We start from the raw sequence: 22,334 nt of genomic DNA on the forward strand, positions 1-22,334 counted from the left end.
CAAACAGTGATCCCAGAGACCCCTATATGGATATGACACTACTTCCCCTACCATCTCCCCCCAAATGCCACAGTCAAAAGATTCCTGAAGCACAGTGCTAAATGTTTCATGGTTAATGCAGCCTGGCACAGAGCGTGAATGAGGGAGCGGAGGCCAAGAAGAAAGCAAAGCAGAGGCAAGCGGGCAAGAGGGGCTGACAAGCTCTGGAGAAAGTGCTGGGGACAGATTGGTTTGGAATCACATGGGGAAGAGGGAGGAGAGGGTAAGAATCGGGACTATGCATTGAGAGCTAAATAAGCACCATGCAACGTATAAGCAAAATAACATACTAGTGACTGTCCATTAATTTGGGGTCAACAATATAGCCACCTTCTGAGGTGTCACCATCAATGCCTTCAAGCAGCTTTTCACTAAAGGGCCTCCCAAAATATACATATAAAACTCACAAAAGGGGAAACTGAGGCAGAGATTAGAGACCTTGAAACCAGTGTACATGCCTGAATCTAGGTTTCAAGGAAACAGTGATAAAGCAACCAGCCAAATTTGTAAAAACCTAAGAGTTTAATGGCAAGCTGGACTCTACCATTTCCCCAAGGCTTTCCTGGGACTGTACAAAGACTGGCTCCCCAGCTCGTCTCAGGGCCATAGGAGACCCTAAGAACATTAACTCAAACAATCTAAAGGGGAATTACTCTCTCCCCCCCTTCCCTGCCAGCCACCTTTGAGGGTCCCAGAGGCCAGAAGCCTGGTTATAGCTAGAGCCCTAGGAGTCTCTTTAGCAGCAGAAGGGAGGGGAGACAGTGAACCTTCTAGAAAAGTCCTGCAGAGAAGACCAGGGAGCAAAAACCACCAGCTCCATCCCACCCCATGGGCATATAGAAGTTTAATAAATTTTATAATGTCCAGGGCTCCATGCACTTAAAGCCAGGAGTTGGGCAATTATATTTTTTCTCCAAGTTCTACCCTTTACCCTCTCCCTCCCCCATGAACATACATCTTTTATGAAACACACTGAACCAGATCCTGGACATTAGCATTTGTCTTCTCTAGAAAGATGGGATTAATTTCAGCAAAAGAAATTTAGGATACACTTTAGAAAGAATATCCTTAGAACTAGGGTTGGTAAATGCTAAAACCAGACACACACACACACAGCACCTAAATAGAAAAGGAAAGACCTTCCTATACTGCCTGTGGGATGGACCTCCAGATGATGTGTCCCACATCAGGGAACCAAATATTGTCTCTCTAAATAGTAGGGAGTTAATTAGTGTCTAACCCTTAGCTCAAGGAGGGATATGATTGTTTCCCTCCCTCAGTCATAGCAAATCTTCTGAAGAAGGATTACACAGCCTGTATGTAAAAGCCCACATGCAGAAGCCTAGTTTGCTGTCCTATCCCCTGAGGCCTCCCTCTCCTGTTGGATCTCAACCTCTCAGCCCCTCTCAGTGTCCATTCTTCGGACTCGCCCTGTGAGCCCAGCCCAGGGGGAGGGAAAGCACCCCAAGGGAGGAGAAGACAGGGTCCTGTTCTCTTGGATGTGAGAAGAGAGACATACAAGACAAGAAACCCTGGGGAGAGAAAAGCATATAAGTTAATAGAGTGTAGCCAGATCTGTTGAGGACTGAGGGAACTCTGGAAAGGAGGATGGAAACAGAGATGGAGAGTACAAGGCAAGATCAGAGGGAAGGAAATGCCAGATTTAGAGGGTGGGTGTGTGAAGGACTTGGAAGACAGGAGACTGATCTGCTCAGCAGGAATGGAATCAGCTGAGAAGATATCGAAGATGAGCATGAGGATGGTTTAAAATGCCTAATGCATTTAGATATGCACATCTTTACAACTACACACAGTTCTTTGGCATAAATCTCATGTTATCTTCAATACCAGGCTACAGGAACAGGTTTTAGTGTGGCTATTTTACACATAACACAACTAAGGCAGAGAGGTTAAGGAACTTGCCTCAAGTCACAGAGCTGGTAAGGGGCTGAGCAAATAATCAAATGACTGCACTGTGGTGCCCCCTCCTACAGGTTCTGTCCTGGGAAGCAGCCAGGCTTGTAACCTGTTGTGTGAGGGAGAAGTGACCCCCAGAGGGCAAAAGACTTGCCTCCTGGGGCCCTTCTCAGCATGTTCTGCCCAGGAGAGCTTGGCCAAGTTGAGGCCTCATCTGGGAAGTGGGGAAGTCATACCTTACCCTCTGAATATGAAAGGCTAAACCAGATCATTTACTGAAGTTCCTTTAACTTTAAAATACAGAATTCAGTCCATGGAAGGGGTGGATGAGGGGATAACCAGGATAAAGGTCTCAAAGCCTCAGTCTTACCATTACCCCTCCACACCCCATTATGTCTCCCTTTCCTTCTTTCTGTCTCCTGACCTCCAGTGGCCTCTTCCCCACCTGTCTAGGCCCTGGCAGTTGTCTCCCCCCAGCCATGGCTCACTAGCCTATACAGTCCAGGCTCAGCCAGCCTCACAGAACATGAGGACACATCAGGGCCAGCAACATCAGCCTAGCTTCTCAGCATCTTGTCCACCCAGCCCGGGGTCACGGTGGAGTTATAATCATGGTATATTTTACATTGCTACCCCACATAGAGCAGACCCTGTCTCCTCCATCCCTCTGCCTCCTTAACACACATTCCCTAACACATGCATCACCACCCACACACACACATGCACACCTGCATATTTCCTCCTCATCTGTCTCCAAGGTTCACATTCTCTACCAAAAGATCTTGCACTTACTGAGAGCTCTGACTTATCTGATCCTCTCCTCTCCATTTTCCTGCTCCTTGCTAGCTAAATGAGTATCATTCTCCTTGTCTCCTAGTAAACCTTCTGCAGTTCTGTGCCTTCCTTCATCTTGCCTCTTTTGGTCATTGATAGTCATCTATCACCTAAGTCATAGGGCTTTGTTAAGTAGTCCTTGACCACTCAGCTCACAAACATTTGCTGAGGGAGCTCCCAGAGCTGTATGCCTTTCTGTTTGGTTCTCGGCCTCATCTCCACCTGCCAGGAGCTCCCCCAGGGCAGGGCACCTGCTCCTCCCTCTGGATCTCCCCTCAGTGCCCAGCACACATATAGAGGGTAGAGTGTGTGACTCACTGATTCTGCTCCCTAGGGGAAAGGAGGGAACTGAGTAAGAAACCCAAGCGGGGACATCATCTAAGCCTACATTGCCCTATGAGGTTTAGTATCAGGGAAGCAGGCAGCTGGAGGGAATCAATCTCTAGTTGGACAGTACTTTCCTTTAGAATTCCCAGGACACCTGTGCATTTGTGTGTGTGCATGTGCGTGTGTGCATGTGTGTGTGTGTTTGCGTGTGAGAGCACCTAACATGCAGGGAGGGGAGAGGAATATGTGGATATGAGGCTCCAGGAGTCCAGATCCTGTCTGGAGATGAGAGTACATGGGGAGCTGACTTCCACACCCTCTGTAGCCCCAGCGGACACAGACCCATGACTGCAGGGACAGAGGGCAGCTAGCTCTGCCACAACAGGATGAATGTAGGATGGACCTTGGGCAGCTTCCATCCTCCCTGGGGTCCAGTGCAGAAATCACATGGTTTCCTGTGTTCTGGTTCAGTCCAGTCCCCACCCTCCCTTCTTGTCCACACTCACAGGCATTTCCTGTGTTCAGAGTTTAGAGCACTCGTTAGGCTGAACCATAGGAAATTCCTGATAGTCAGTTTTGGTTTATGCAGTCAATTACTTTGGTCCTTCTCTCTTTTAAAAATCCTTTTTACACCAGGCTAAGGAGACAGGGGAACAGTTTGATGAAGGGCAAAAAATAAGAGCTAATATTTATTGAACACATACTATGTGCTGAGTGTTTTGCATCTTTACCACAGCACTAATTCTCACCACAGTCCCATGAATTATTTTTTGCCCCTAGAAATAATTATGCCCCTGCAATTATTTCTCACCTTTTACAGGTGAGTGGGTCCAGGAAGAGACTACATGGGGAGTAACTGAGATTCCAACTCAGCCCAAGACCTCCTGCTTCACCACTCCCCACCCACACACCCAGGGGAGTCCTGGAAGAGATGAGACCCAGAAGGCAATGCCTGCAGATTCACAACAAGAAGGGAGAGGAGGAAACAACCCCACTGGAATTCTGGCAGGGCCAGAAGAGCCCCTGTGGAAGGGAGCTGGGGCAAAGACCAGTGACCACAGCTGAAAATAGCAGCTTGCTATTTTACTGTTTGCTTTCTTGTCGCGACCTTAGTGAAGGACAGATGAAGGAAGAGAAGAGATAATGATACTTGGGCAGCCAGGGCTCCTGCCAGGTGCCACTACTCCTGCAGACAGACAGGCAGACACAGAGACACGCATACACAACACACACCTTTGCACATATGCTGCCCTCTATTTCATGCATCCACACAGATGGAAAGACAAGAGCCTAGGTCACAAAGCCACTTGGCACAAAACTACCTGCATATACATCTTGCCCTCTAACACACACACACAGAAGACATGCAAAATACATCTCTGGGTACCCTCCAGTGGGCCACAATACCTCTCCTAGCAAATTCAGAACATCCAGCCTGGCTGTCAAAATCTGCCTGTCTCCATTCCCCTTCACTCTGGTTCCCCAATCCAACTGTTTATCCAGGACATCAAAGCTGTGTCCTTCCTGCCTTATGGTTTGTTCATCCTGCTTCACAAGTAACAGAGAGAGGTTCTCTTCTTCTTTTCCTCCTCTGCCCCATGTCCTGTTGGGTTTCTCCTTCTACACCCACCCATGAGTCCCCTCCTCCAGGCAGCCTTCCCTGATGAACTAACTGACTCTGATTCTGAATGTGCCCTTGTCCTTTGCACTTGTTGGTCTGTACTGAGTGAGTGTCACCACTCAAAGGTAACTTTGCATATTAGCTGGCAGGGAGGGAAACATAAGCTCCCCATGGGCAGGACCATTTGAGCAAGTATTTCAGGGAAATGCAGGCCTCACCCTCCAGCACCAGGCTGGGAAGGGAGCCCTACTACCTGATATCACAGACAGGAACATTAATCTGGGCTCCAGCAGCCACCAGAAATGTCTCCCTGTGTCACATGCTGCAAGTATCTCCTTTGAATGACCTTTCAGAGCCATTTTGGAGGACGGCACATCATCCACTGTGTCTTCCCACATTAACCTGGTTTTTAACTGGAAATACTGCTTCCCAGCGGGGTCCTCACCTTATTCTCCAGCCTCTGAGAAAACTTTGCAATTCTCAAAAATTAGATCCACCCTAAAGGACAAACATGTGTCTCTGGTGAGGATGCTCAGAGCTGTGATGCAGGCTATGAAGCCAATCCCCACAGAGGATGCCAGGTGACCAGGCACCTGCAGCAGCAGTTGTAAGTGCTCCAGTGAAGAAGATGTTTGTGTGGAATAAGTTCATTGTACCTAAATAAAAGAGAGAGACAAGGAGAGGCTTGAGGCCCACTGAAAGGGCTTTGCCTGAAGAGTGTGGGGTGTGCAGAACAGTAAGCTTGGGAGATTTGCCTCTGCATCCCTGACCAGAACTGCCCAGTGGCTCCTTACAAACCTCACACATGCACATGGGGCATCGGGTCCAGGGAGAGTATGCGGCATGTCTTTTACTACAGGAAGGGGAACAGAAAATATGTGTGTCTCTCTTTTATCCCTTCATGACCTATAACCATTCTTGTACATAGGAAGCTCTCAATAAAGTCATTGGTTCTTATTATCTAGGTCTCCCAAAATAAGCACTCAAACCAGTGAAACTCAGTCCCTTTCAATATTTCTTCTCACAGTCCCCCCAACTATCTCACCCCTTGAACCTCAGTATCTGTCCCCAGGACAGTTTCCCTGTCAAGCCTTCTAAGCACCCCAGTGATCATGGGGCCCCAGCTCAATACCCAGTCATTCCAACCCCCTTCCTCCATCATTTACTCAGTGTCTCTCCCTCCACCTCTCCCCCTTACCCATCCAATGCAACTTGGCCCCCTGGATGTCTCCCCCAAGACAGGCAGTCACTAGTGAGCACTAGAAGGGGAGGGTCAAGGGCAGCCTGGTGGGTGGGAGGGGACTCCAGAACTAGCAGATAAGGAGTCCTGTTAGCGTCTGTCAAATATTCCATCGCCCTCCAGCATCCCTGTCTCTTGACTCCTGGCTCCTGCTAATCATTGGATGATTACCTAGATCATTCAAGCTGGAGCTAGATATCTACGGACACTGTTTTCATTACTGAATCTCACTGAGCAGACTGGTTTTGGCAGTGGAGCTGTAGGAAACACCTGTTCACCACCACCTCATAGGCTGGTAAACTTTTCACATGAAGAATGTTCATTCTGTCATATAGCAATCATTTTGGCCATCAGCAAGATGACTTCTGGGCCTAGCTTCAAATAAGTACATGTAAAGGTCAAAGACTTTTATGAATGCTATATATTATGACTGTTTCCCTGCTGAGTCTGATGGAGCGAGTTCAGGTGCAAACTCACAGAAGACTGGTCTGCTCCAGACCCATTTTCTCCAGGAAGGTCACGATCCCCACCATCTTTCTTTGAAAACTCCCAAAGACTCTGGGAAACCGAGGCTGTACATTGAACCAAAGGAGGAAGGGAAATTGTTCTCTCTGTTTAATATCTTGATTTCAGCCCACGTGTCCACTGCACTTCAACAAAAGCAGAAGTGAATACTTCAGGCAATGGCACAGAGAGTGAAATCTCAGGAAGACTATCCCAGCCTTAAGGAGGTTCTGAGTGCCTCATGAAACCAGCGGAGGTGGGAGGAAAGATGTAGTTGGATGATCAAAGATACCTTTTTGTTATATAAGGAATTTCCACTGGGTGGGGGGGTGGGTGGGAAGGGGAGCAGCTCTAGGGACTTGATGGAAACCTTCTCAGCAGTGACCTGCAAGGGCTCATGGGCCACAAGAGGGCATCAGAGAATGGTTTTCCCTGCAGAGCCAGCCCTGGGCCCTGGGTGTGGAGATAGGCTGGGGGAGTCTTCGGCTCCACCAAGAACACATGAATTTCCATTTCAGGAAAACCCTCCTGCAGCCCTTTCCACTGGCATCCCTTATTGTCTTTGGGCCCTGAAATGCCCACAACACTATGCTGTGCACACCCTCGCCTTCAGCACACACACCCCTCTGCCCCTGAGTCCCACAGCCCCTGCCCCTCTCTTCCTACTTTCTGAGCTGCAAGAGGAGCTTTCCTTCATTCATAATTTGCTCTTTTCTTGTGTTTCCAGAGCTCCTTAAAACTGCAAACAGGGAAGTATTTCCCCTGTTTGAATCTGGTTCCTCCTACCACAGCCTCTGTTTCCATTTCTCCTGGCATAGTTTGGAGTGACAGGGGAAACAGAGGGAAAACTGGTGGTTTCAGAACTCCCTTCTCTGAATCTGCCCTGTTGATCATGGCCCTCCTGCCCAGGAAAGGACTGACCCATCTGTGATCCACCAGCTGTAGCCCCATATCCTTTCAGTGTCCCTACACTCTGGACCCACTTCCTTATCCAGAAGAAACTACTTCCAGACTTGTGGGTGCAGGTGCCAGAGTTCAATTTCACAAATGTGGCCTGGGCTTATGAGGCACTAATTGCAACAAGAGGATTTGAGTTAAACCCATCAAGAACTTCCCAGAACAAGGGGTCTGAAAGCTCAGCTTGTGTGAAATTCAATAAGACTGCATACATGGGTCTTCCCAGAAGACTCCAAGAGACAAGGACTTGGTTTGGACCTGTCTGGTAGTACTGACTAGAGACAACAGTTTTCTCTGTGACTGTGGTCATCCCAGCCTCAGAAGATGGTACACAAAGACTTCTGGGGACTCTAAGGCCTCAGGCAGAATGGGTGGAGCCTAGAGGTAGGAATACCACCGTGGTTAGATCTTTCCCTAGAACTGGGGGTAGGGACAGGTAAAGAGAGTAGGCCTGAACTATCCACTGTCTGGCCATCCTCCCACCCTGGCCCAATATCTTCATGGCCCTCCCTGGTCAGAGCAGGACCTCTGAGCTCTTCCAATGCAAGCCCTGAGTGAAGGCCTCAGGACCCAGTCTCCACCCAGCCTCTGATCCAGGACCCTGATGCCATACCCCTGTGCCTGGCAGGGCAGAGACATCCACTGTTCGGGCTACCCAATCTCCACACCCCAAGCACTAAGAGCCTTCCTGTTCTGCCCTCCCACCTCACCCTACCCCATAACACAGCCTGAAACGTGCTGGAAGTTTGCACAAGTCAAAGGTATCTTCACCTCTGAGTTCAGGCTCCCCTGGGACCACACACACACACACACACACACACACACACATGCACACCTGCACATGCACACACACAGATGCTCATACTCATACATACACACAGACACATAACCTCAACTATACAACATGTATACAACATACAACATGTATAGTTGTATACAACTATACAACATGTCACATGTATGCAACACAAAGACACTTTTCTCACAAACTCATACATTTATAGACAGGCTTCACACATAAACCTATACATACTCGAACACTTAAACAACACACCTGTGCATACATGCCACTGTATTCCTTCTTAGGATCCAAAGCCCAGTCCTTTAGATTCCAGAGGCCTAGAATGTTCAGGAAAAGGAGGGAAACCCACAGGAAACCCATTTCCGGTTTCCTGGTCCACACTGGAATTCCTTTGCTATATTCCTCTTCCTGCTGCAGAATCTCTAGGACCTGGGCCCAACCATGGAAGCAGAACCTGCAGAGATAATACATTCGTGCACACAACAAACACTTTTGGGCCTCTACCTTCCATTCCCCACCTCACCTCCTGCCCCCGTCCCCAGGCCTGAAGCTGAGGCAGACACATTAAAGACAACTTCTGGCCATGGTAGAGTGGAAACAACAAAAGCTCAGGATTCAAGGACCTGAGTTCACATCCTGCTTTGCCTCTTAATATGCTGTATTAAAGAGAACTACAGGCCAATATCCCTGATGAATATGGATGCAAAAATTCTCAATAAGATACTAGCAAATCGAATTCAACAGCATATAAAAAGAATTATTCACCATGATCAAGTGGGATTCATTCCTGGGATGCAGGGCTGGTTCAACATTCGCAAATCAATCAACGTGATACATCACATTAACAAAAAAAAAGAGAAGAACCATATGATCCTGTCAATCGATGCAGAAAAGGCCTTTGACAAAATCCAGCACCCTTTCTTAATAAAAACCCTTGAGAAAGTCGGGATAGAAGGAACATACTTACACATCATAAAAGCCATTTATGAAAAGCCCACAGCTAACATCATCCTCAACGGGGAAAAACTGAGAGCTTTTTCCCTGAGATCAGGAACATGACAGGGATGCCCACTCTCACCACTGTTGTTTAACATAGTGCTGGAAGTTCTAGCATCAGCAATCAGACAACAAAAGGAAATCAAAGGCATCAAAATTGGCAAAGATGAAGTCAAGCTTTCGCTTTTTGCAGATGACATGATATTATACATGGAAAATCCGATAGACTCCACCAAAAGTCTGCTAGAACTGATACATGAATTCAGCAAAGTTGCAGGATACAAAATCAATGTACAGAAATCAGTTGCATTCTTATATACTAACAACGAAGCAACAGAAAGACAAATAAAGAAACTGATCCCATTCACAATTGCACCAAGAAGCATAAAATACCTAGGAATAAATCTAACCAAAGATGTAAAGGATCTGTATGCTGAAAACTACAGAAAGCTTATGAAGGTAATTGAAGAAGATTTAAAGAAATGGAAAGACATTCCCTGCTCATGAATTGGAAAAATAAATATTGTCAAAATGTCAATACTACCCAAAGCTATCTACACATTCAATGCAATCCCAATCAAAATTGCACCAGCATTCTTCTCGAAACTAGAACAAGCAATCCTAAAATTCATATGGAACCACAAAAGGCCCCGAATAGCCAAAGGAATTTTGAAGAAGAAGACCAAAGCAGGAGGCATCACAATCCCAGACTTTAGCCTCTACTACAAAGCTGTCATCATCAAGACAGCATGGTATTGGCACAAAAACAGACACACAGACCAATGGAATAGAATAGAAACCCCAGAACTAGACCCACAAACGTATGGCCAACTCATCTTTGACAAAGCAGGAAAGAACATCCAATGGAAAAAAGACAGCCTCTTTAACAAATGGTGCTGGGAGAACTGGACAGCAACATGCAGAAGGTTGAAACTAGACCACTTTCTCACACCATTTACAAAAGTAAACTCAAAATGGATAAAGGACCTAAATGTGAGACAGGAAACCATCAAAACCTTAGAGGAGAAAGCAGGAAAAGACCTCTCTGACCTCAGCCGTAGCAATCTCTTCCTCGACACATCCCCAAAGGCAAGGGAATTAAAAGCAAAAGTGAATTACTGGGACCTTATGAAGATAAAAAGCTTCTGCACAGCAAAAGAAACAACCAACAAAACTAAAAGGCAACCAACGGAATGGGAAAAGATATTTGCAAATGACATATCGGACAAAGGGCTAGTATCTAAAATCTATAAAGAGCTCACCAAACTCCACACCCGAAAAACAAATAACCCAGTGAAGAAATGGGCAGAAAACATGAATAGACACTTCTCTAAAGAAGACATCCAGATGGCCAACAGGCACATGAAAAGATGTTCAGCATCGCTCCTTATCAGGGAAATACAAATCAAAACCACACTCAGGTATCACCTCACGCCAGTCAGAGTGGCCAAAATGAACAAATCAGGAGACTATAGATGCTGGAGAGGATGTGGAGAAACGGGAACCCTCCTGCACTGTTGGTGGGAATGCAAATTGGTGCAGCCGCTCTGGAAAGCAGTGTGGAGGTTCCTCAGAAAATTAAAAATAGACCTACCCTATGACCCAGCAATAGCACTGCTAGGAATTTATCCAAGGGATACAGGAGTACTGATGCATAGGGGCACTTGTACCCCAATGTTCATAGCAGCACTCTCAACAATAGCCAAATTATGGAAAGAGCCTAAATGTCCATCAACTGATGAATGGATAAAGAAATTGTGGTATATATACACAATGGAATACTACGTGGCAATGAGAAAAAATGAAATATGGCCTTTTGTAGCAACGTGGATGGAACTGGAGAGTGTAATGCTAAGTGAAATAAGCCATACAGAGAAAGACAGATACCATATGGTTTCACTCTTATGTGGATCCTGAGAAGCTTAACAGGAACCCATGGGGGAGGGGAAGGAAAAAAAAAAAAAAAAGAAAAGAGGTTAGAGTGGGAGAGAGCCAAAGCATAAGAGACTGTTAAAAACTGAGAACAAACTGAGGGTTGATGGGGGGTGGGAGGGAGGGGAGGGTGGGTGATGGGTATTGAGGAGGGCACCTTTTGGGATGAGCACTGGGTGTTGTATGGAAACCAATTTGTCAATAAATTTCATATATATATATAAAAAAAATAAAAATATTTGTAATTGGTAAAAAAAAAAATATGCTGTATTACCTTGAGCACTTGATACAATCTCTCTGAGCCTCAGTTTCATCACATGTAAGGTGGAATTAATAAGATTTACCTAATAATTCTTTGAATATTAAAAGACAGGTAAAGCTTTCATCAGCAAATGTCCACCCACAGAAAGTGACCCCATTCCGTCATCCCAAACTCTGTGCTGATCATCTCCCCAACAACCTTCCAGTCCTTCTGTCCCTGAAACAGAAACCCAGTCTCTTTCAGCCTCAGACCCTCAGTGGTGCACACCTCAGGAGGCATGATCTCCAACTTGGCCAGCTACATTCAACTCACCACCCCAACACTGGCCCCTGCCTCTCCTGGTCCATTTCATCTGGGACCCTTTTGCAGGTTGCAGTTTCCTTAATAACCATTAATGGGGCTGACCATGGCCTAAATGTCTGCACTGGACCTGCACATCACATGGGCTGAAGGGATAATAATCCCCCAGGGAGCCATCCCAAGGAAAGTCATCATTAATTTCTGTGTATTACTCCAATTTCAAGACATTCTTTATGAACAGATAGTGCAGGAGAGTTATAGGACAGCACTTGCTGTGCTAAGCAGATGTGGAAGAGAGAGTGTGTCCCCTGGAATATAAACAATTCCTCAGATGAAACCCCATTAGATTCTGGAAGCAGCCCAGCCCGCCCCCACCCAGATGGGCACACCCAGCAGGTGCCTGGGTAAGGGGAGCAGGAATCACAACCCTTCCTTTGCTGCTCAGGTGGTCTTCTCAGCTCCCCTCCAGAATCAGGACTCAGCTAAGTGGGAAGTGGCTCTAGAGGTCTTACCATCACCTTCCTGGGACCCTCCAAGGACCCACAAACACCCACAAACTCCCTTGCTATCCCTGCCACAGGCTTTATTTCCTATATTCCTCCCGGGCTCTGACTGCTTTTGAAGTGCTGTCTGTCTTCGCCTTCTCCCAGTGGGATTCTCCTCCAGTCCTTGCAGAGTACCCACCACCCTGATGGAGGTTTATTTGCTTTGGCTTCTTGTTGCAGAGAAACTGAAGACACTTGGGTCTATTGGTGAACATGTTTTATACTTCATTAAAAGATTGTGCTATAACAGAACATATAGCATAACAATAGTCACCTCATACAACTTTTGTATTAAATAGGTGATCACAAAAAGTGTTTGGAAAAAAGTATAGGGCATAGTACTCAGCACATGGAGCTATTATCTTCATCATTTTGTGGGCATGGAGATATGAAGAGGTAATACATAAAAGAGTTTTCTTTTCCCTTAGGGGTTTTTAAATCTCATCAATGAGACAAGATAAACACATGGAGAGATAAAGAACATGGAAACCTAAAACTCTTATTTGAGCCCTAACATGCAATTTATTTTCCTAAATCCAAGCCGTTTTAAAATTTTCAGCAGATTTCAATGCTCTAATAATTTTTCCTTCTGTCACTCATCAACCCCATGCCTCACTGCCTTACATACATCACACATTCACCTCGGCCTTTCATTTCAGGAGTTGACTGGAGAATTCTTCGGATTAAAAAAAAACATTTTGAAACTTCATTTGGTGCATTTCCCTGTTTCTGGGCAGGAGCCCATCAGGCATTCGAAACCCAAGTGACACAGCCATACACACGGCTAGAGAGCCTGCTCCCTCCCATCTCCCCTGTCACCCTCTAATCTCAGAAAATTCTTCCTTATGTTCAGTCTCAATCTGTTTTCCTTCTATGTTGGCCTCTCTTTATCACTCGTTCTGATTGGGAGTGAGGTACACAAACCCTGCAAAACTTAAGAAAATTCTGAAATGCCCACCGGGTAACATTGTTCCATTGCTTATTGCTCCAGGTCTCTGTAATTATAGGTCTCATGTAGTTTGTTATTAACCCATTAAAAATCATCAAAACATCTCTTAAAAAGAATTAGTTTCATCCCTACAGGAGTTTAAACCCTTTTTCAGCCATTGGGTTTCTCTTTAAGATTTTGAAAAATGAAATTATCTTAATTTCCAGGACAGATAGTTAAGAACTCCTATTTCAATTCCCCAACCTCCGTAGCCTTCTCAGTTAGTGTCATCGCGTTATCATGCATTTGACTAAGGGACAGTACAACCCTGAGTTGGGGCATGACTGATATGACCTCCCCTGTCCCTTTAAGGCCATCATATGAAGTAGGGGAAACAGAATTGACAGCTGTCCTGACCTACCCAACACTTGCCCCAGGGGAGCCCCTGAGGACTAGGCAGACTCCAGCATAAGCATGGCAGGCATTTTCCCAAAGTGGGCAGAGTGCCAAACCTGGCACAGTGACTGGTTTGAGAGACCTGGGGATAGGAGGGCAGCCAGGGCCCACATGTCTCCCTCTTCCCCAAATTCAATTTCCCCAACCTAGACCCCTCCTCTTATGTTCCCAATTCCAAAGTTTTCAGAACTTCCAGAGTACTCATCTGAGGTCAGACACCTATCATCCATCATCTAAAGCCAGTACTACTCACACCCAAAAGGGCATACAAATCACTTTGGATCTTGTTAAAAATGTAAATTCTGATTCTGTAGATCTGGTTGGGGCCTAAGATTCTGCATTTCTAACAAGCTCCCAGGTGACACCCACACAGCTGGTCCATTACCATACATTGAAGAGCAAGGATCTAGATGACTGTAGCAGGTGCTATAACTGTCTCCCAGAAGTCCATCTATTCACACCCTTCTGTCTGTCCTCTAGATGGCAAAGACAAACATAACTCATCCCATCCTGATTTGGGAATCTCACTCCATGGCACAAACCACGATACAAATAGGGCCCATAAATTCCTTCCAAATGTGAATAAATACATCCCTAACAAGTGTGTCATTCTTTCATGAGTCCTAAAGGTCCATGTACCCTAGAATTATTGTCCCATTTCTTTTCCAACTCACTTATCCATATTTTATTTTCCAAATTGCTCTATAGGCATCCTCCTCCAGATAGTGTCTCTCAACCAATACCTCTTTCTCAGTTTCTACTCATACCTTCCCTTCCAAAGTAATGATGTCTCCATCTCTATCCAGTTACTAATTTAAGTTCATTTTCCACCCCATTTGGGGGTGTCAATTTTCTCTCCCCAAAGAATCTTAGATTCTCTCACAAGGTTTTGCACAAGTCTCTTAACAAAGCATCTAAAGGAGTTGGTAAATATATAATAATCCTGCCTCTACAGCCTTCCCTGGAGGCACCTACTCCCTGTGAGAATATGAGAAATTCCACAAGTAAGAAAGTAGCTTCATATCCCTCCCTTCCAGGGCAGGACACATACACAAATAGAGAAACACTGGCCCTCCTATGCCAACAATAAACCTCTGTCAAGAAAGATGCCTGTTGTGCCCATGTTGAAGTTGGTCTCCTCTTCTGGGAGTCCCTATAGTCAGGTAAATTTGGTTGGGCCTTCTATGAATTTGCTACTTCTGGACCCTCCCCACATCCCATGGGAATATACAGAGCAGGACCAGGGAAGGCCCAATCAGCCTTTCTCCTGAGATAGCCTTGTATTTTCCATGTTGCTCTTTGAATGAACAACACTGTTCTTACTGTTGGGTCTACAGGAAGGGGAGAAACTACTCCTTGCCCTGAACAAGACTCCACTCTGATGAATCGGACAGGACAGTAACCAGAACTCAGACTGAGCCACACAAAGCAAAACTAGAAGTGCCTGGGTACAGTTCTAGATGTATCTAGGTACAGACCTAGGTACAGGTCTAGATATATTGTTCTGGATTGAGAGAAAGGCTGTTTGTCAATGAAGTCTCCCAGAAGATTGTTTTAAAGGAGAGGCACAATGCTAGCCTGAAAGGAAGGACAGTATTCTATACCAAAGAAAAATGTGAGAGTTAATTCAATTTAACAATGCATTTCTCATTATGTGCCTGGTCCTGGGTGATGCTTTGGGGAAGTGAACAAGATACACTCCTTACCTATGATCAGGAAAAAAAAAAATAAGGAAAATAAAGACACACAGATAACTGTGGTATTTTCTTTTTTTTTATTTCAGCTTTACTGAAGTATAATTGACATATAAAATTATAAGATATTTAAAGGGTACATTGTGTTGATTGGATAAGCATATACATTGTGAAATGGTTCACTATGCTTTCCCCACTGTGAAAGCATTAATGATGGTATTTTAATCTAAATTTTTCATGAAATGAAGTAAGTGTTCAAAGGGCACCATATTTCAATGGCTTCATCTTTACACATGGACAAGCTGGAGTCGGTCTTCAGTGTGAGGTCCCTGGAGAAGACCCCACCCAGGCCTACTGAATTCCAAATGCTAGAGGAGGAGCCCAGCAATGTGTGTTTCACAAGCCCTCCAGGTGAGCTGACACCAGTTCAAGTTTGAGCACCATTGTGCTGACTGCTATTCCTGGCTTCTCTCCACCCACCATCTTTCATTGTGACTTTGATTAGTGGGTTGAAGAGACAGCACTGAGCATGCCCAGCTCAGCCCCTTCCCAGTTCTTGGGTTTAATTTTTTTTTTTTTTAATCCAGAACGAATCAGCCCACTGGACACATGTATTCTACATTGCTCACAGAAGAAAAGCAGGTTTTCTCCTGTGGTGGGAGGCAGAAGGTACTCAGCACTGCTTATGATGAGGACTAAGTCTGCCTAATTTAGTGATGCAGGCTAGCAAGCCAATCAGGTTTCAGATCTAAAGCTGAAAGTTTATTCACCTATGTCTTGGGTATCAGTTGGTTCCAGACATAGGAGGGACAAATGCAGGGTTTTTTGTTTTTTTGTTTTTTGTTCTTTTGTTTTTTATTGAGCAGAATGCAGGTACTGAGTGGCTTGCTCAAGGTCACATTGCTAGTTAGTGGTAGAAACAAGACCAGAACCCAGGATACTTGGCTCTCAGCTGTGCACTTTCTGAGCAGGTGGACCAAAGCAGACAACTGTAGAGAAACTGCAAAGTTCAAGAATGCAGAAATAGCCAAGTAGAGGAAGAAACCCCAGGGCTTTTCAGCATGGGTAGTGGGTTTAAAGCCAGAGTGCTTTGTGCTCAGAGGAAAGCCCTGGCTCCAATCCACCTGTGTGTGTTCTGTTGCACGCCCACTCCCCTCCAGCCCACTGTCAAGGGTCAAGCTACACAGCCTGCTCAGTGGAGTCTGAATGAACACTGCTTCATTCTCCTAGTGCCATTCTCTTTGCCTACAATCTCTCCCTAGTACCCATGTGTGGCAAAATCCTATCTATCTTTGGAGAGGACTAACCCAAATATCATTCGTTTACAAAGATGTCTCTGATTTCACCAATCAACTCTCATTACTGTGCCAGCCACAAATCATCACCCTCCACTCTGAATTCCCAAGACACTTTATTTGTGTATTACTTATGATAGCTTTATACTTTGTGTTACAGGTACACTTTACCCTTTGTATTAGAATATAAGCTCTTGGAGTGGCTGGATGGATTTAGGGTAAGTGTCTGACTTCAGCTCAGGTCATGATCTCATGGCTTATGAGTTTGAGTCCCGTGTCAGACTCTCTGCTGTCAGCATAGACCCTGCTTCGGATCCTCTGTCCCCCTGCTTCTTCCCCTTCCCTACTTGTTCTCTCTCTCTATCTCAAAATAAATAAATAAACTTAAAAAAAAAGAATATAAACTCCTTAAAGGCAGGGGCCATATTTCATCTTTATTTTTGTATTTTTTCTAGTTTCCTTTATGTTATTAATTGAAGTATAATTAACATATAGTGTCATTATATTATTCTCAGGTGTACAATATAAGGATTCAGCAATTCCATAAATTTCTGAGTAATCATAAAGATAAGTGTACTCTTTTTTTAAATGTTTATTTAATTTTTGAGAGAAAGAGGCAGAGCATGAACGGGGGTAGGGGCAAAGACAGAGGGAGACACAGAATCTGAATTAGGCTCCAGGTTCTGTCAGTACAGAGCCCAATGCAGGGCTCAAACCCATGAACTGTGAGAATGTGAACTGAGCTGCAGTGGGGTACTTAACTGACTGAGCTACCCAAGCGCCCCAAGATATTTTTTATTACTTAAATTCCACATATGAGTGAAATCATATAGTATTTATCTTTCTCTGCTGGATTTGTTTCACTTAGCATTACACCGTCTAGGTCCATCCATGTTGTTGTAAATGGCAACATTTCATTTTTTCAATGGCTGAGTATTTTCTACCATATATATATTAATGGACAATTGGGTTATTTTCATATCCTGGCTATTGTATGTAATGTTACAATAAACATAAAGGTATATATATCTTTTCTTATTCATGTAAAGAAGAAGCTTTTGCACAGCAAAGAAAACCATACACAAAACAAAATGGCTACTTACTGAGTAGGAGTGGATATTTGCAAATGATATATCCAGTAGGGTTAATATCCAAAATATATAAAGAACTTATACAACTCAACATCAAAAAATCCATTTATAAAATGTACAAAGACCAACAGACACACGAAAAGATACTCATCATCACTAATCACCAGGGAAACACAAATTAAAACTGCAATGAGATATCACTTGCTTTGTCAGATTGGCTAAAAGAAAAAAGATAAGAAATAATAAGTGTTGGTGAGAATGTGGAGAAAAAAAAACTATCATGCAATGTTGGTGGGAATGTAAATTGGTGCAGTTTCTAGGGAAAGTAGTGTGCAGGTTCCTAAAAAAATTAAAAATAGAATTACCATATAGTCCAGTAATATCACTACTGAATATTTACTCAAAGAAAACAAAAACACTTTTCTAGTTTATTTTAATAATATATTTTTTTAAAGCCAGTAAGGCCAGTGAGCAGCTACAGACACAACTGTAAAGTAGACAAGTAAAAAGAGAGAGAGACAGAGACAGAGAGAGAGAGAGAAAGACACATCCTTCACTCCACAGTAAGTACAGAACTCTATTAGTATTCCCTCACCAACATCCCATGGGAGTCCGAGCTTTCCATGCACTCAAGATCTCCAAAATCGTTCAGGGACAAGACTGCATTTAGGTGTGATGATGTAACACTCAATATGTATTGGCACTGCTGAGTTCAAGGTCTATAGTTTTGGTGCTAACTTAAGTGGGGTTAGCGACTCGGCTGTGCTGGATCCCATAGCTGAAGTAGATAGCAAACCCAATCAGCATGGAGACACCAAATCGGGCCCAGGTGGCAGCTGTCATCTGCATCATAAGGCAAACATTCACAAAGATGCTCAGTAGTGGGAGGAGAGGCAGAGCAGGGACCTTAAAGGGAAGGCGACTGGAGCTCTGTGGCTGTCTCCAGATGACCCCAGTGATCCCAATGATGAGCACCAGGAGCACCACAACCACTGAAATCCACAGTGGGTCTCCAGAAAGCAGAACTGGCCACTGGGCCAGCACCAGGCAAAGAAGAGTGAGCAGCAGAACAAGCAGTGAGGAGCAAACATAGACAACCTGGCCAGAGAGTGGAGTGGGGGAGGAGCTGCCTGTGAAAAGTAGTTCCTGTAGAGTCAGCTGCTCTGCTGCAGGTCCATTCTCCTCCTGCACCACAGATTCATTTCCCTCATTCTTCACCTCAGGCTGATACCTGAGGATGAGGATACAAATAGCTACCAGGGAGTGAGTAAACAGGATCCCAATGGACATGAAGTCCACAAGATGAATGAGTTCAAAGAAGAATGCAATGACTGCTGCCATAATGCCCAAGACCACAGTGGCCACAATGGGGATATGTCTGCTGGTGTGGGTCCTGGCAAGGACATGGAACAGGAGGCCATCCTTTGCCATCACAGAGATCACCCAACGTGCAGAGAACATATCATTCAAGATTGTAGTGAAAAGAGTACAGAGAGCTCCAATAGCCACAACATAGCAGGCAGGGGCCCAGCCAATATATAGAAATGCCTCAGGCAAAGGGCTCCCGGGTTGGAGCTGGTAGTAAGGCACCATAAGTGTAAGTGCTGAAGTGACACAAAAATACATCAAAAAGCAGATCAACAGTGAAATCACAATGCCCATGAAGATGGAACGCTGGGGATTCTGGGCTTCCTCAGCTCTGGTAACAATATTGTCAAAACCTATAAATGCATAGAAACAGGTAGCTGCTCCACGGAGAATCCCTTCAAAGCCAAAAGGCACAAATCCTCCATAGCCAAGAGGGCCCAAGCTTGAGGTGTCATTGAGTCCAGCCTTTACGTAGTCCTCTTCTGTGAGCTTCCAGTTGTGCAGGTCCCCTTTAATGAAGCCAGAGATGATGACAAAGACAAGAATCAAAAGGCTCACCAATGTGATCATTTTGGTAAACAGTACTGACTCCCTAGCCCTCAGAGCCAGCACTCTGGTGAGCAACAACACCAGACCCATAGCAAAGAAGTCTGGATATTCTGCAAGTACTTGTTGAACATGCAAGATACTCTCATGCAGGGTCTGAGAGATCTGGTTCCCAATCAGGTAGTCAAAAGCTCTTGTCCATGCCCGAGCTACACTGGCTGCGCCAGCAACATAGGAGAGGATGAAGTTCCAGCCAGTGATGAAAGCCCAGAGTTCACCTATAGTGACATAGCTGTAGAGATATGCAGAGCCAGAATGGGGAACCCGGACAGCAAACTCTGCGTAGCACAGCCCAGCCAATGCACAAGATAGGCCAGCCACCAAAAAGCAGATCACAGTGGCTGGTCCTGCTTGATTGCTGGCCACTTCGCCAGCCAGGAAATACACACCTGCACCCAGAGTGTAGTCTATACCCAGGGCCACTAAATCCAAAGTGCTTAGCCATCTGAGAGGGGTAGGTTCAGTTTTCTTTTCCTCCAGCGTACATCTGCGTACCAGCATTTGACCAAATCTGCGAAGTGCCCGACACAGCATTCTGGCTGGAACTGAAGAGGATTGTAGGATCAGAGAGCTGTAGCAAGTCCAGGGGGTACAGAGTCTGGTATCATCTTCAGTGAGGCTGAGTTAAGCTTATGGTTTGGGGCTGCTGAGTTTAGCTTCTCAGGCTTCAAACCTGCTACGCTGTATTTCTTCTGGTATGTGCTGTCCCTCCACAATGCCTAAGTAAACAATAAATATTTACTGAACCCATTTCCAACCAACCAACCAAAGATCAAAAGTCCCATAGCACCTGTTGCAGCACAGATATTGCAGAGAGCGACACCAAAGGACATCATACACAAATCAACCCTGTTTCTCTCCCCCCACCACAAAAGAAGTGCCAAATACTTCCCAACGTTCTGTTGTTTTATACACCACATGACGCCAGCCCCTTTGGGTTCATCTAACTCATGCAGCTTCATGTACTGATTAAGCTATAAGAGGGGCGCCTGGGTGGCTTAATGAGTTAAGCATCTGACTTCTGATTTTGGCTTAGGTCATTATCTCACAGTTGTGAGATCGAGCCCTGCATCAGGCTCCATGCTGGACATGGAGTTGGCTTAAGATTCTCTCTCTCTCTCTCCCTCTGCCTCATTCACTCATGCTCTCTAAACAAACAAACAAACAAAGCTGTAAGACACAACAGAACATGAATTTATTGTGCATAATTACATGTGGGATGTTTGCACGGTGCTTGAGCATGAGTTATGACACATTAATTCACAAACTAGAGGGCCTCAATTAAAGACCCATTTTTAAATATCACCTGAGTTTAAAATACAATATGGTCCCCAGTCTTAAAACCCTTAGCCCCAACATAAGCTACCCAAGGTCAGATGGCACTTTGCCCCCTTTTCTCCTCATTCTGCATCATCCATTTAGTTGTACTGATGGCAAAGAATGTACAGTGCAACCCTTCACTTTACCCATCTAGGCCCACAGGGGGCGCTGTGAGAAGAGAGGAAGAGGGAGAAAGAGGCATGGCCTCCATAACTACCTGCAAGAATCAGAGGACAAGGCTGCCTGGTGAGGAAACACTGGAGATATAGGTGCAGCAGCCAATCAAGGGTCCATTACTAAGTAGGGAGAAGAGCCAGAAAGGTGGTTTTATGAATGCTGACATTAATTAAGCCTCACCCAAAGCAACAAGGCAAAATTTACTACAACTTTTATAAGTTGTAGTAAAGTTTTAAGTAAAGTTTTATAAGTTTTATAAACCATGGTCTACGAGACTATGATGGGTAGGGAGAAAAGAAGTAAGTCACCTAGCTCAGTAGCTCACAACCAAACAATTCCTCTGTCTCCTCCCTCTCTGGGTTCCAGGAAAGTGAGTTCACTTCTGCAGACATTCTCCTCATTGTCCACACTGCTCTATAACCACTTTGCCTCATCTGTGATGCCAGCTTCCAGCAGCTTGGAGACTCTGCCTGCTCTAGGAGCTTGTATTAAAACACTCACTTAAAACTCCCTATTAAGTTTTCACAAGGGGTTTTTAACTCACTCAAACCGTTGTCTGAATATGCCAAATATCTGGTTCCTCTTTTCCTTTTCTTTGTTGCTGCTATTCAAATGGCCCCTCCTCAAGCAGAACAAGGCTTCAGGTGAACAATTCACAGCAATGCCCCAGGAATGAGTAGTACAGAACAGAAAAAAACAAAGCCATGCAGCCCCCTCTCTCTTCCCTACTCAGGCTTTGGTTTTGAGAGAATTTTGGAAAATGTCAGAGGTTTCTAAAGATGGAAAGATCAAATCAAAATGGAAAAGTCTCTTCTACAGATTATCAAAAGGAACCCTTGACTTATGGGTCTGACCTTCTGTCTACAAATCCATCTAAACTCCTTCTGTGCTGCCCAACAGCCCCAACGTTATGATTTACCAACAAGCTCACAAGATAGATAAGGAGGATCAATTGTTCACTCATGGAACTTTCTACAGTATAAATGTGATTGACGTATCTCACACCTACCCCCAGGCTTCAACCCTTCAGTGATTCCCACTGCCCTTCCTTCATAATCCTTCCTTCCTTCATCAGCTGACTTGTGCTGATCCCTCCAGCCTTGTCCCTTGCCAAGTTCCTGCA

General features: G+C 45.0%; 1 protein-coding gene across 1 annotated transcript; it reads right to left on the reverse strand.

Annotated features, from left to right (window-relative positions):
• Window positions 1–17,998: 17,998 nt before the first annotated feature.
• On the reverse strand, window positions 17,999–20,365 carry LOC124501497 (cationic amino acid transporter 3-like). Its single transcript, XM_047065728.1, has one exon. The coding sequence runs from the start codon at window positions 20,246–20,248 to the stop codon at window positions 18,479–18,481; it is 1,770 nt and encodes a 589-aa protein (XP_046921684.1). The 5' UTR covers window positions 20,249–20,365; the 3' UTR covers window positions 17,999–18,478.
• Window positions 20,366–22,334: the final 1,969 nt, after the last annotated feature.

Source organism: Lynx rufus, unplaced genomic scaffold (assembly GCF_022079265.1).
Source record: "Lynx rufus isolate CCGP_SWC_20201006 ecotype Redwood Valley unplaced genomic scaffold, mLynRuf1.p SCAF_7, whole genome shotgun sequence".
NCBI classification, from domain to species: domain Eukaryota; kingdom Metazoa; phylum Chordata; class Mammalia; order Carnivora; family Felidae; genus Lynx; species Lynx rufus.